Here is a 14212-nt window from a genome sequence, read left to right as displayed (position 1 = left end):
GTTTAGTTATGAATAGGCATTATTTATACTGCACTGTTTTAGAGACATTCCCTTAGCATCTGCGATGCATAGGGCTTTTTTTTTTTTTTTTTAACCAAATACTAAATGGCTAAGAGTGACATGTTTTCTATGTTCTTGAGTTTGATTCTCAGCATTTTCCCATCCATTCAAGTTACTGCATCTTCTTCCATCAGTGTACCTGTACGTAGCAGTCATGTTTCCTTGATGTTAATCTGAATATAGGAGTCTTTATAAATGTGGTAGAGTGTAGAAATTAATTAAGAATATATGAGCTCTTTCTGAATACAGGTCTAATGTCTTTATTTAATGTCTAACGAATCAAGTCCCATGGACAGAGGAGCCTGGCAGGCTACAGTCCACGGGGTCACAAAGAGTCGGACGCGACTGAGCAACTTACACTACAAATGAAATGCATACAGTTCAGTGCATGGACTTGGGGGTTATCTATTTTGGCTATCCAGAGGCTTCATTCCTTCACTTCTTCATTCTTTCTCTTAATTTTCATTCTTCATGCTCCAAAAAAGAAAGGCTGCCAGACAAACGACTTCCATTATTAATGAAGTGCTACTAACAGGGTCTTTATCAGCAGCCATTACTTAAATATACCCTGATGCTGGGAAAGAGTGAAGGCAGGAAGAGAAGGGGACGACAGAGGATGAGATGGTTGGATGGCATTACCAACCTGATGGACATGAGTTTTAGTAAGCTCTGGGAGTTAGCGATGGACAGGGAAGCCTGGCGTGCTGCAGTTCATGGGGTCGCAAAGAGTCGGACACCACCGAGCGACTGAACTGAACATGCCTCCACCATTGACAAGTTTAATATTAACTCTATGCAAATAGAAAGAAGAATCTATATGAACTCATTTGTTCTATAAACTTCTACTTTTCTCAAAATCGAGACCACTTTGCTTTCACTAAAGATAAAACAGCTAAGCAATCAGCCATGGCATTTCTAACTCAGTCGCAACTCAATGGTGAGTTCAACTCTAAACTCTCAGAGAATGAAAAATAAATGGAAGAAAATGTGAGTCTAATTATAATCAATACTTAAATCCAACAGTGTGCACCCCTTCACTGTGAACTTTAGCAGAAAGAAAGGAAATGGGGAAAAAATGGCTGAGTTTACTATGTGCCAGACAGTTGTATGAATTACCTCATTTTATCTTCACAATAACCCTTTTAGGTAGGTATTATTATCCCTGTCTCACAGATAAATAAACTGAGTTTTTGGAGAGATTCAATTATTGGCTCAAGGTCATGGACAGCAAGAAAGCCACCTTTCAAAATCAAATTTGATATAAAAGATCCATGGGGCACCCCCCTACAGTATGCACTGCCTATAGAACACCAAAAACAGTAAATTAAGAAAGGAAGGTAATTTATAATATCAATTTAAATCAAAGCGCCTGCACTGAACTTAGATCTTCTCATGCATACAACAGCAGGTCTTTAAGGTTTCCATTTGCGTCCTGAATAGAATTATCATATAGCAACCACAGCTTCACTGGTGATTGGCGGAACCTACTGTGGACAGAACAGACACTTGGGAGATGAAATATAAACAGAAGAACACTGGAAAGTGGTCAATCTCAACCATTACCATCCACTCCTCTGCTGATCTGATAAAAGCAATGCGTCTAAAATGTGACAGGCAGGACAGATTTTAGAAGATTTTCCATGAAAACTAATGACTAGAGGGATGGTATGGGGAGGGAGGAGGGAAGAGGGTTCAGGATGGGGAACACATGTATACCTGTGGTGGATTCATTTTGATATTTGGCAAAACTAATACAATTATGTAAAGCTTAAAAATAAAATAAAATTAAAAAAAAAGAAAGAAAACTAATGACTAATGGGTATGGGATTTCTTTGGCAATAATAAAAATGTTTAGAAATTTTTAAAAAGGTATGTGCGTGTTCCTACCAGTCTCTCTTGGCTCTTTCCCTTGGTGTGTGGGTAGTGCCAGATGGCCCTGAGCTTGCAGCCTTCCCAACGACCTCTTCTCCCCTTCTTTTTGGCCAAGTGTCTTAAGGTATCAGCTCTTCCTCCACCTTTGACTCTAAGAACTTGAATTTCACTCTCCGACTGAAATTACTCTAACATTTCCATTCTCCTCCAAATCCAAAGATTCTCCTTGAGTCTCATCCTCCTTATTCTCCTAACCACAACAAGCACCGCTGCCCTCTTTTTCATGGCACCATTTGTTTTGCAACTGGAACATAAAGCTCATTAGAGAAAGCTCAGGTTGTATATAAAAATAATCTTCTTTCAGTCTTAAAAAGTGAAAAAGATTTTTAAAACAAAACTGAGATTATGCTTATAAATTCCATTTGCTTTCCAACTCTTCTACTTAACATTATTATCCTTCTCTAACCCAGGCATTCATACTTGGCGAGGCTCTGGTCCCCTTTATTTGTTCACCATCACTTCATAAATTATGGACAAGTACCATTCTAGATGCTACATAAATACAACAACATAAATACTCCAGGTGTGATAAAGACTCCACAATGTACCAGTTGTAATTCATGGTGTTTTCCCTCCACTGAAAAAGGATTAAAAATATAGACTACTATGACTGTCTTCTTGATCTCCTTAGCTGGGTTACCTCCAAGCTTCCACCCAAACATGCAACAGTTTAACATACCTCATCCATGCTAAATCCTTCCTTTAAACCTCTTTCAGCTCTCATTTACACTGTGAAGAGTTTTCCAATCTCCCCTGGTGCACAAGCAATCTTTATCTTGCCTCGACACTCTGAGCCACGTACTGGCTTTAAATGCTACCTGGTATTCCCAGCCGTCTTTTCATTCTCTACTAGACAGTAAGCTCTCTTACTATCAAGGAATTGTACTTGAGAGTTTTGGGGTTTTGTTTTACATCTGCAGCTAACAGACTGCAGCAATGCTCAGTAAGTATTTTCACTGATATTGCTTCTCCCTCTCCCCACAAACCCATTAAATCTCTTCCCAATCCCTTCTCTGCACTACAGACAGTTTTCCCTTCTCTCTAGTCCTATATTCTTTCATCTATGACATTAGCTTTCTAACTCTTTTGACCCGAGTCATAACATGATATATGTTTTCCATTACAACCAGATCAACAAAAGTTTCACAAAACAATATCTACCCTTACTGTATAAGATATACTCTCTTTCTATTTTATTCCATTTCTTCTTTCTCCCTCTTTCCCCCTTCCTTCCTTTCTTTAACACTAGTAGAAGCCAACTGAATAGATTCCACCACCCATGGTTGAAAAATATTGACCTATAAGACACATAGATGCCCAATTTTTTCCTAAAACCTAATGCGCATAAACGGAGAAGGCAATGGCACCCCACTCCAGTACTCTTGCCTGGAAAATCCCATGGATGGAGGAGCCTGGTAGGCTGCAGTCCATGGGGTTGCGAAGAGTCGCAAACGACTGAGCGACTTCACTTTCACATTTCACTTTCATGCATTGGAGGAGGAAATGGCAACCCACTCCAGTGTTCTTGCCTGGGGAATCCCAGGGATGGAGGAGCCTAGTGGGCTGCCGTCTATGGGGTCGTACAGAGTCAGACACGACTGAAGCGACTTAGTAGTTATAGTAGTAATGTGCATAAAACTGAGGGTATCCATTCTTCATCCAAGGTAAGCCCTTCTTCCCAATTCCCTATCAGGCTGACAGTACCATGATTATTGCATTACTTTGGGTTTACAGCATCAATGTTTTTCTATCTCAGTCTGCTACCATTTTGGACCTATCGTTTCCCTTTCTGGCTGATTTGTGATCTCCAGGGTGTCAGCTGTGGATCCTTTTCATTCTTACCCAAAGTTACCACAAGTGTATCTTTCCAAGATTATCTGCTTTATAAAATATAGATATATCACAGTTGTATTTCTTTAACAAGCAGCTCTGATACACAAAATTTGATTTTTGTAAGACTTTTCAGCTGTGTGTGTATTAATAAAAGGTATAGTTAAATATTTTGGTTTGTGGTGAATTATTTGATTTGATTTTCCTATTCAAATGAGGAAATTACAGTTTGAAGATATTAAGCAACTTTCACAGATTAACTAGACTAGTTGGTAACAGAGCCAAATGCTGAACCCAAATCTTTTAAATCTAAGCCCAATTGTTCCCTTTCTTCACATACACATCTTCCTACTCTTAAAACAAAAGACTTTCATTGCACTTCACAGGCCTTCAGAGCAGCTTTAACTGGATCTCCCACCTCCCAGCCTCTAAGTTCTCCATCATCTAGCTGACTTTTTATAATGCAGCAAAAATCCTTTCACCAACTCACAATTTTGTCCAGCCCCTATAGTGCTTGCCACATAAAACTAAAACTTCCTTTAAGGTCTGCAACAATTCTCCGCTAATTCACAGCTGGCATCAAATGCAGAGCCTAACACAGCAGATATTCCATTGCTGTAGCTGACTATACCCTTAAATATTTTAAAAAATGATTTTTCTTACATCCCCAGTAGCACCCCCTCCTTTGTTTAGCATTTACGATTTTAATAAGACCTGTGCCAACATCCAGTCTGCTTTCATTGCTCCTCAATACCAAGGATCCTCCAGCTAGACGCATCTCCTCCTACAGAGAACTGGTCCTTCCTCTTATTTATCCTGTGTCCCTGGAGCTTGAGATCAGTAGCTCTGCCACACCTTTTTCCAGACACGAAAACCAACTAAGATGATTTTTGGCTTTCTGAATTATTCTCACAATTACTGCCTGCCTCCTTCTCTCTAGGCACTTACTCACACAGTATCTTTCAGGATTTCCTACCATCTGAACTAAGTGTCTTCGCCCCAGCCATCTGAAAGCCTCTGCAGGACCAGTATAATACACTTAAATGTATTTTGTTTTTCCCCTCGGCTTCCAGCACAAACTCTGCACATCCCATTTACACCTGTTTAATAACCATTTCAAACAAAACCTCCATGGAGGATGAACTTTAAAAACAAATACTGAGTTCCATTCAGTTTAGTCGTTCAGTTATGTCCAACTCTTTGCAACTCCATGGACTGCAGCACACCAGGCTTCCCTGTCCATCACCAACTCCCACAGCTTGCTCAAATTCACGTCCATCAAGTCGGTGATGCCATCCAACCATCTCATTTTCTGTTGTCCCCTTCTCCTCCTGCCTTCAATCTTTCCCAGCATCAGGGTCTTTCCCAATGAGTCAGTTCTTTGCATCAGGTGGCCAAAGTATTGGAGCTTCAACTTCAGCATCAGTCCCTCCAATGAATAATCAGGACTGATTTCCTTTAGGGTTTGGTTTGATCTCCTTGCAGTCCAAGGGACTCTCAAGAGTTTTCTCTAACACCACAGTTCAAAAGCACCAATTCTTCAGAGCTCGCTTCCAGTATCCATCTTACATATGTGTAAGATATTATCCACCTTGCATATGTGAATTAGTTAAGACCCACAATGCAGGTGTCACTTTTCCCATTTTACAGAGAGGGCGAGCTCAGAAATGCAGCAACTTGTGGAATGTCAATGACAGTGACTTTGACCTAGACCTGTCAGACTCCAAAGCTCTTAATACTGCCTACCACTCCCCCCTTATTTCCATCAGATCCAGAAGCCAAGCAAGTTCACCTTTGCTTGGCATGTACTCTGATGCTGTGCTAAGTCACCTCAGTCGTGTTTGACTCTTTCGACCCCGTGGACTGTAGCCTGCCAGGCTCCTCTGTCCACTGGATTCTCCAGGCAGGAATACTGGAGTGGGTTGTTATTTCCTACTCCAGGGGTTCTTCCCAACCCAGGGATCGAATGCTTGTCTTCGATATTTCCAGCCCTATAGGCACATTCGTTACCACGGAGCCACCGGGGAGGCCTGGCTGATCCTATATGTATTCAAATTATCCTAACCTTAGAAAAGGATGAAATGCAGTCAGAGAAAGTTACAGTCTGCGCTTCACCTGAGTAAATCACTTACTTACTCTCCTAGCCTCAGTTTCTGTGTCAAGACCTAACACAATCTGGCCCCGAAAATTGTTTTTTCTCCTCATCTCTGGCCATTTCTCCCCAAGCACCCTACAATGTTCCCTAGATACGACTGTATACATCCACGTCTCTATGCGTTGGTTCTACTGAATCACCTCTTCTTCCTCCTCCATCCACTGAAGGCAAACTGACGCCCCTTACCCACCTCAAGGGAGCCCCAAGCCGAATTACTTGTTTCCTTCCTTGTGCTCCAATGGTATTTAATTCATGTCTGTGTTTATAAGTACAGGATGTCTCCCCCACACTGGATGGTAAGCTCCAGAAGCAGAGACACACCTTACTCGACTCATAACTGAAACCCACCACAATTCCTGAAACTGTTTGACCATCACAAGGTTTCAGGAAAGTTCGCTAAATTGAGAAAGTCAGGAATGTCTGTTGTGATTCAACCAAGATTTGTTAAGCAGTCAATCAACCATGCCTTCAACTAAGAGGAGCATCTGTCCTTCCTACTTCACAGAGAGGTTTTTAAACGTTACCTGTTTACCTCCCCAACTACCCAAAGATGGATGTCCCCCTGATAATATCTCATAGCACCCTGCTCCTTTTCTTAGTTTTTAATCAGAATATGTAACTATAAAGATGTGCGTGAATTACTTTAACATCTATATTCCTCCACAGTCTTAGACTGGAAGCTCTATACAGGGATGATGTATGTTAAGCTTACCACTGCATTCCTAGCACCCAGCACCTACTTGATTAATATTTACCAAATAAAAGATATGAAGATGAAAAGACACAATGATCAAAACCTCTGTGAATTGTATACAGATGATAAACCAGATACACTAATTAGGATTACATATCCAGTTTATCCCCTTTGATGGCTACAACAAAACCATCAGTCTCTTCTCCAGTATCCTATGCCTTTAGTTGGCAAACCTCTTCCAGCCTCACCAATAGGGCACTTATGTTTGACTCATCTCAGTAAAAAGAGCAATTACCTTATTTTTATTCCAGTTTGTAATTTATAAAAATATCTGCAGTGAGACATATTTAATCACCTCAGTTCTCACTAAAGACAGTCTATAAAATATAGGTCAAATAGCTTTTTCTTTTCAAAAATAACTTTGATTTTGATACATGGCTCTCATCTTCAAAGCACTACACAAACAACCTTTACGAGGTACAGGTACACGCTGGAACAATTAGTTTGTATTCTCAGGCGAGTGGGCCCAGGCAGGCCAACACAGTTGCCACGGCAAGTCAGGTGTTTGCATGGACTCCTTAGCTGCATGGGTTCCTTCCAAGGCTCGGGGGGCGATGCGGATCTGGTGACATGTAACTGTACTCACAGTCAAAAGCAAGAGAGTTCTGAATTGCCTTAAAAATCACAGACCTTTCGGCCCCATGAAACCCAGAATCCTTTTGCTAACAACTTTCAACTTCCCAAGACCCCCTTCTCTCTGAAGTATTCATAACCAACAACATGGCAGGCATATTTAAAACAAGATTTTTAAGAATCTAGTTCTAATCAATGAAATACAGTATTTTAACATCCTTTTTTAAAGTCTATCTAAAAAGAGAGCATGATGTCTGAATAATTTTTTTTCTAGATCCATATACACCCCTCTTTCTCTTTAATAAGCACAGCTCATGTGCATTCTAAAATATTCACAAGGTCTCTAACAAGGAGGTATTGCTAATTTTCCCACCTCACAGAAGAGGAAATGAACTTAGAGAACTGAATTGACTCACCTGGGATCAGACAACTAATAAAGGATCTATGTGCCTGGGGTGTCACCCGAGGGCCACCGGCCACTCTTAATCTCTAGGCTCTCCTACTCGTAGGGTTCCTTGACAGCAGAAATTAGGTCATCACAGTGCTTTGTAATTCGCCACAGAGCTGATGATAAAAAGCTGGCACTCAATAAACATATTTGATGAACTATTTAAGAGAATACCTATTATAACCCAATCCCTACTGGCATGACACCACTATGAATATTCCTAAATGGTGAGGTAATCTGATCTCTCAGGAATGGTACAGGATGGAAAACAGGGCCAGATGTTGCCAGGGTTTGCAGCTACAAATCAAAACGTACTCAGTGAGCATATCCAGTGGAACACAGGTTAGACAAAAGCCTGTCAAGTCCCACCAGTGAGGCAATCTTTGAACTGAAGTCACATCTACAATCATATCTACATATATCTGGAGAAAAAGAATGCCTAACAGGTTTATTAAAACCTTTAAAACACACACACATGCACAAATACACAAGACAGACCAAATGTTTTCTTCTTCTAGCACAGTCCTCTTTGAGTGATTGCTTGGAAGTCAAATTAATTCTGCAGGAAAGAAAAAGTGTGGCTACCTAACTGAAAACAGTGAACTCAGTGGCTGCGTGTAGACACGGCCTAACAGCATATCAAGTGTAGTGTATTGAACGTGCCTGAAAGGCCGCCATTGGCACCCACACCAACATCAAAAGGCAGTGCTCCTAATGAGGATCTTCAGCCAAGAGACGGCGTTTCAACACGGTGAAACAAAAGGGCATAATGGCACCACTGGCAACGCCAAATAATTTCCATCCCTGTACAGCAGCAAATGGTTTTCAGTGTGGCACTAAGATGCAGTAACAAAAAGGGCTAGAGTTGACATGCCTCTGACCTTCAGATGGCCTTCTGTGTGGTACCACTCTACAGTAGTTAAGGACATTTGCCTGTATCGCTGATAGTAGGTTCACGACACGGTTTTCTCATATGAGAAACTCTGGATCTCATAGAGACCTATTCATCAAGACTCGGAGAGGTCCTTGGGTATTCACTCTTCCTAAGAGGCCGACTCTGACAATACTGCTCAAAGCCTCATTGAGTATTTTAAGAGATGTATAAAATCCTTCTCTGAATCGTATTGTTTCTTCCTTTTTAACTAAAGGAATCTTAACCTTGCCTTCTTGATTCAAACCTCAAACAGCCGTTATCATTATATGGCCTGCAGAGTCAAGTTTTCAATGTGGTTTAATTTGTAATTCATTTTTAAGGTTGGAAAAAAGTGCTATGTATAATTTCCTGCCCCTTCTTTTAACATTTCAGAAGTTTCTCAGCCTATATAGTGTTAGGTGAATTGACGGATTAATAATACCTAAACTGAAGAATTATCAATTATGGAATTTACATTTAAATATTTATATTGACAGCATAAGACATGTGTGTGCTCAAAACCTCAATACTTAAGTAGCACAGGAGAGCCTTTTAAAAATGCCTTTGTCTCCTGCCAGAGTGACTGTTCCCAGAAGACTGACGAGGGCAGGTGCCAATCTCTTCTCTCCTCTCCCTGTTGACTGGTTCTGCTCTCCGGCACCGCAGAACCAAGATCAGCAGGGAAAGTTCAAACCGTTCATTAGCAACAGGTAGTCAATCACTTACTTTTCACCAAGACAGGAAGGACTGTCTGTAAAATATCTTTGGAGGTGTGCCATCAGCACTGAAGTCCCTTTCAGTCTGGGAAGCAGCCCCCGTCCTTTAACTGTGAAGACGTAAAGGTGGGGAATTCATCAAACTAATATTAAATAGAGGCTTTGTCACCTTAAAAGACTCTGCTTGGATCAGAAATTCTGAAGTCCCTATTTCAAGCAGTGTGAAGTTTACAAGATACTGTCTGTAATTTACAAAACTAGGTTCTGCAGCAAACAAAAACATCTGTCACGTCAAAAGATTAGTATTTGAATGACAAAATGGTGCTATTTATTTTGAAAGGCAATTAGGATGTTCCCTATGACAGAAAAAAAAATACAGATATAGATCACTTACATTAAATAACATATTACCTATCTGAGGAAGCTAATTAATGATAAATGTATTCTAAAGAAAAGTGCTATGCAAAACTCTCAAAATTGGGGGTTTTTTCCTCTCTTATTGCTGCTTTGACTAAGCACCTACAGTCCTTGAAAACAGCACATCCACACCATGAAGTTTTTTGCAAACAATTACTACTTTAATTCTTGAACTATCAAACTCAAGAAACAACCACCATTTAAATCAACAAACCCATAGCTTAATCAATTAGCATAGAGACTTCGATGAACCACCTTATGGAACAAGCATGTGTCCTGCTATTTTAACATTATTTTCAAAAAAAAAAAAAAAAGATTCTTGGTAAAGGTATCTGGGAAGAAGTCATCAAGTTTAATCTGTCAGGGGAAGACAGGGGAAGCTTCTTGAAAAACTGACTCTACAAAACAGTAAGTGTTAGACTATGAGATTCCCTGGTGGCTCAGGAGTGAAGAATCTGCCTGCCAGTGCAAGAGATGAGAGTTCAATTCGTGGGTCAGGAAGATTTCCTGGAGAAGGAAATGGCAGCTCACTCCAGTGGGCTTGTGAAATGCCATGGACAGAGGAGCCTGGCAAGCTACAGTCCTTCGGGTCGCAAAGAGTCTGACACAGCTGAGAGATTAAGCACAGCACAGCTCTATTACATTCCATTAAACTTTGTTCAGAAACATACATTACTGATCTTAAAATGAAAACTGATCAAAAAAAATTTTAGCTCACCGTAACTGTATTGACAGCAAATTCTGCTGAAACATATCTTAATTCATTTAGAGAATGATATCAATATGTATTATATATATACATGCAAGCTAGCTTTTGGGTAGCAAAGGTGCTCTTTGTTCTTAATCTGGTGCAACTTATTAGAAAACCAGTCCTGATCACTCCCTGACTCTTCCAAGTTGGCAGAGAATTGCAAAAATTATCAAATAAATATGACTTAACAACCATTCCAGATCATTCAAGCAATTTTCCCACAAAACATCTAAAACGGCATCACGATAAACTCAAATGTGTAATTCCACAACCTTTCACTTTATTACTAAGGAGCAGAAGGCACCAAAATGACAGCAGACACAATTCCTTTGGTATATTAAGATGAACACACCTTACATTTACATTTTCATGTGTTCCCAGCCGGGCAGTGACTTAACTACCATTGTCCCTGGAGATGCTAGAATATTGGAGGCAAACAAACAAACAAACAAACAACAACAACCCTAAAACGTGTGTGTATGTGTGTGTGGGTGGGAGAGAGAGAAAGAGGGAGAGAGAGCAAGACTGCTCTGTTATTTCTGTTTCTGTCCTGCCCCTCTGACTTGAACTCTACATTGGTTTTTTCAATGGTGAAAACAATACTTTAATGGCAAATTATTTCTCTTTGGAAAACCGCTCAACTTCTTTCTTTTGTTAAGCAACCTTGCATGTGTTTCTCGTTCGTTCTGCCTTCTCCCCATCCTCACGTTACTAGGGCCCCCGAAAGAGGATGCTTTCATTCCAAACACTGGTCAGAAAGCCACCCATACCTTGGCAGCCAAGAACAGCCAATCTGGGATTCCCTGGGCGTGTACCTGCTATAACTCCCTAGGGAATCCCGACACCAAGAGCTACACCCATCACGGGGTTGGGGACAGCTGAGCGATCCCCCAGAGCCCCTCAAAGATCAGGTCTGTATGGTCATGCCCCCACCTAGGGGACAGAAGGCCCCAGAATCACACAAACACACTCGTGCGGTGCAGGGAAATCAATCGCGCGCCGGAGACCTACCGACACGACGTGAGAAGACCTGACAGGGCGCCCCTGGCCACCGGGCAGTGGGCACAGAACCAGGGGTCAGCCGGGGTTGGCCCCCCGTCGGGAGGCTCGCCCCCGCCGGCCAAAGCCCCGCCCCCGGCGTCGCCCCCGGCCCGAGGCGCGCCGGTCAGCGCACGCGCGTCGGTGCGCCCAGCCTCTGCGCCCTCCCGGGCCACACGCTCCGGCCCAGACGGCTCGGCGTGCGCGCGCGAGCCCGTGTGTGTGTGCGCGTGTGTGTGCCAGAGGAGCGGGAGGGATGGTCCAAGCCGGCGTGCAGGAGGCGCGAGTGGGCGAGCACGGGCGGGTCGGCCCGGGAAACCTTCCTGTGACCACCTCGACTCCATGTTATCTCCTCGGAAACTGCGGGCCGGGCAGGGGGCCGGCCGCAGGGCGGGGTTCCTCCCGGCCTGGGCTTGGGGGGTGAGCGAGACCGTTAGGCTGGCGCACCGGGAGACCGTGCTGGCAGCCCCGGGCCGCCACCCGCGCCGAAATAAAAAGCCTCTCACAGCTTCCCGCCCAGTCAGCCTCTCTCTGATTGGTCGCTGGAGAAGAGACCCGAGTTGGCTGGAGGCGGCGGCCGCGCGCGGCTCTCGTGCCACCCGGGGAGGGGGCGCGTTGGGTGCTCCCCGTTCTCCCGCACTCCGGCCGGGCGGTCTACGGCCGCTCCAGCGGCGCCTGGCAGCGGCGGTCGCAACACACAGACCCCTCCGCCCGGCTCTCATCGGGCGCTTCTCCCAGCACACGCCCCCCCACCCCCCAGCCTAGAATGTCCGCCCACCCCACCCAGCACTCTGCATCCCAGTCTCCTTTATTCCCGTCCGTCAGCTCCAAAACGCAAATCCTGGGGCGGGGTGGGGTGGAGTGAGGCAGGGTGGGGTGAGGCGGGGTGGGGTGGAGTGAGCAGCTGGAGGGGAGGGTGGGCACGCACAGAAAAATCTTCCAGGGAGGCTAGGATGGAAATACCCCGAATGGGGAAAAAAAAACCCAAAAAACAAAAAACCACCTCCCTCCCGGCCGCCAAGGTGTTTTGGGCGGCGGCGCGGCCCCCTCCACCCGCGGGAGCATCTCTACTGTCTTCCTCCTAGCTCCCTATTGTTCGCACTTTCCCAGGATCGGGAACCTCGCCCAAAGAAAGGAGACTGAGGCGAGGTGTTTCGAGAGGCTACCTGCCATTCTTCTCTCGCACCGTGCAACACGGGGCTCGCGGTGCGTGTGAAGGCACACGCGCGCACACACGCGCGCACACACACACCAGGCAGCCCAGATCACGCCCTCCTCGCCCTCCGCCCCTCCGCACTTCCTCCTGTCAAAACGCAGCGCTCGACCCTCCCATCCCTCCTTGCTCTGGGCCGAGAGCAGGCTTTGCAACTAACCAGCAATTTGGCAAATGAAAAACTAACGTCATATCGACAGGGAGGTGCAACAACGGCCACACAGCCCTGAGATTCTGCCCATTTCGCCCCATTTTTGCAAACCGTTATTTCTCCGGGGCGGGGAGGGAAGGGGGTAGGCGCAAAGGCGGCGAGTCCCACTTTATTAGACCCGGGGAAATAACGATCGCGGGCGGTTGCCCCGGCCTTATTGTTCACTCTTCGTGGGGCAGGGGCTGAAAACCCCTTCCCCACGGAAGCCGAGCCTGTGTGGCTGCACCACCGAGCTACGGCATCCGCCGCCCGCTTTCGGGGATGGAGCGCTGCCCATCGCCGGCGCGACCGCAGCGTCCCTGGGAGCGGACGGTTCGGCTCCCAGCGCCTCGGGCACACAAAGTGGGAAGGGCGGGCGCGCTGGAGGGGCGCCCGGCGCTCGCTGCGAGGGGAGGCTGTCCCGGTCCAGGCAGCCCGGGAGGGCGCGGGGTTCGGCTAGGCTGCAAGGACGACGCGCTCCTTCCTCAGCTCCAGGAAAATGAACACCCTTAGCATTCCACGTAAAACCACCCCCAAATAACAGCGTTCCTCGGGGGACGAGGAGGGGGCAGAGGGCAATGAGCATATCAAATTGAGAATAATAATTTTGAAAATGTACCTGCAGTTCCCAGGAAAAACAAAGTCCAGATGAGATTCTTAGTTTGCAGCATTGTAATCTGCTGGCCGGGAGGGATGTTCTTGCCGCGGTAAATTCTCTGCCCCCCCCTTGCAGCGAGTGTGGACGGCGGCAGAGCAACAGACCTAGGGGCAGACAATTGCCAGGCTGAGTACGATTATTTTTGCAGAATTGTTTCCTGCCAGCCGCTGCCGAGATGCGTTCACGCGCTGATCAGAGAATGAGTGACAGTCCCAGCCTCAGCACACTAGCAACTCGGAGATCCTTGCGCTGGCCCGGGTTCGCTTTGATGGAACTGGGGATGGGAGCTGGGGGCGGGGGGCGGGGGTGAGAACCTCACTGTGTCCTTCCACCACGCCGGCCACAAATAGTGCCTCACATCAAGGAGGTAAGAGAGACAGGGGAGGCAGATGCGGCCGCCTGCAAAACGTGGCCTGGAGCCGCCGGAGGAGTCGGGCTGTTTCACACGCAGTCTTCCAGGCAGAGCTGGGATTTCTTCTTTTCACAATTCTCCCAAGCCTCCGCGGTCCTTAATGCCGTCCAGCCTTCTTTCATCAGGAAGCTTGGGTACTTTAATAACTAGTA

The 14212-nt window shown here is 45.2% G+C and overlaps 1 protein-coding gene across 26 annotated transcripts in view; it reads right to left on the bottom strand.

The window, feature by feature from the left end:
* The window catches only part of NCAM1 (neural cell adhesion molecule 1), a 361541-nt gene extending 347599 nt beyond the window's left edge, over positions 1–13942 (bottom strand). For 6 of the 26 annotated variants that reach the window (XM_070803431.1, XM_070803432.1, XM_070803443.1 and 3 more), the window contains exon 1: positions 13610–13930. In XM_070803431.1, the coding sequence (XP_070659532.1) occupies positions 13610–13661 (52 nt within the window). In that variant the 5' untranslated portion in view covers positions 13662–13930. Of the gene's footprint in view, positions 1–13609 lie in introns of all 26 variants that reach the window. The other 20 variants (XM_070803416.1, XM_070803418.1, XM_070803420.1 and 17 more) reach the window with 9 other exon arrangements.
* Between the last annotated feature and the right edge of the window lie 270 nt (positions 13943–14212).

This window comes from Bos indicus, chromosome 15, assembly GCF_029378745.1.
Source record: "Bos indicus isolate NIAB-ARS_2022 breed Sahiwal x Tharparkar chromosome 15, NIAB-ARS_B.indTharparkar_mat_pri_1.0, whole genome shotgun sequence".
In the NCBI taxonomy this organism is placed as follows: Eukaryota; Metazoa; Chordata; class Mammalia; order Artiodactyla; family Bovidae; genus Bos; species Bos indicus.
This window is presented reverse-complemented; position numbering and strand designations above follow the sequence as displayed.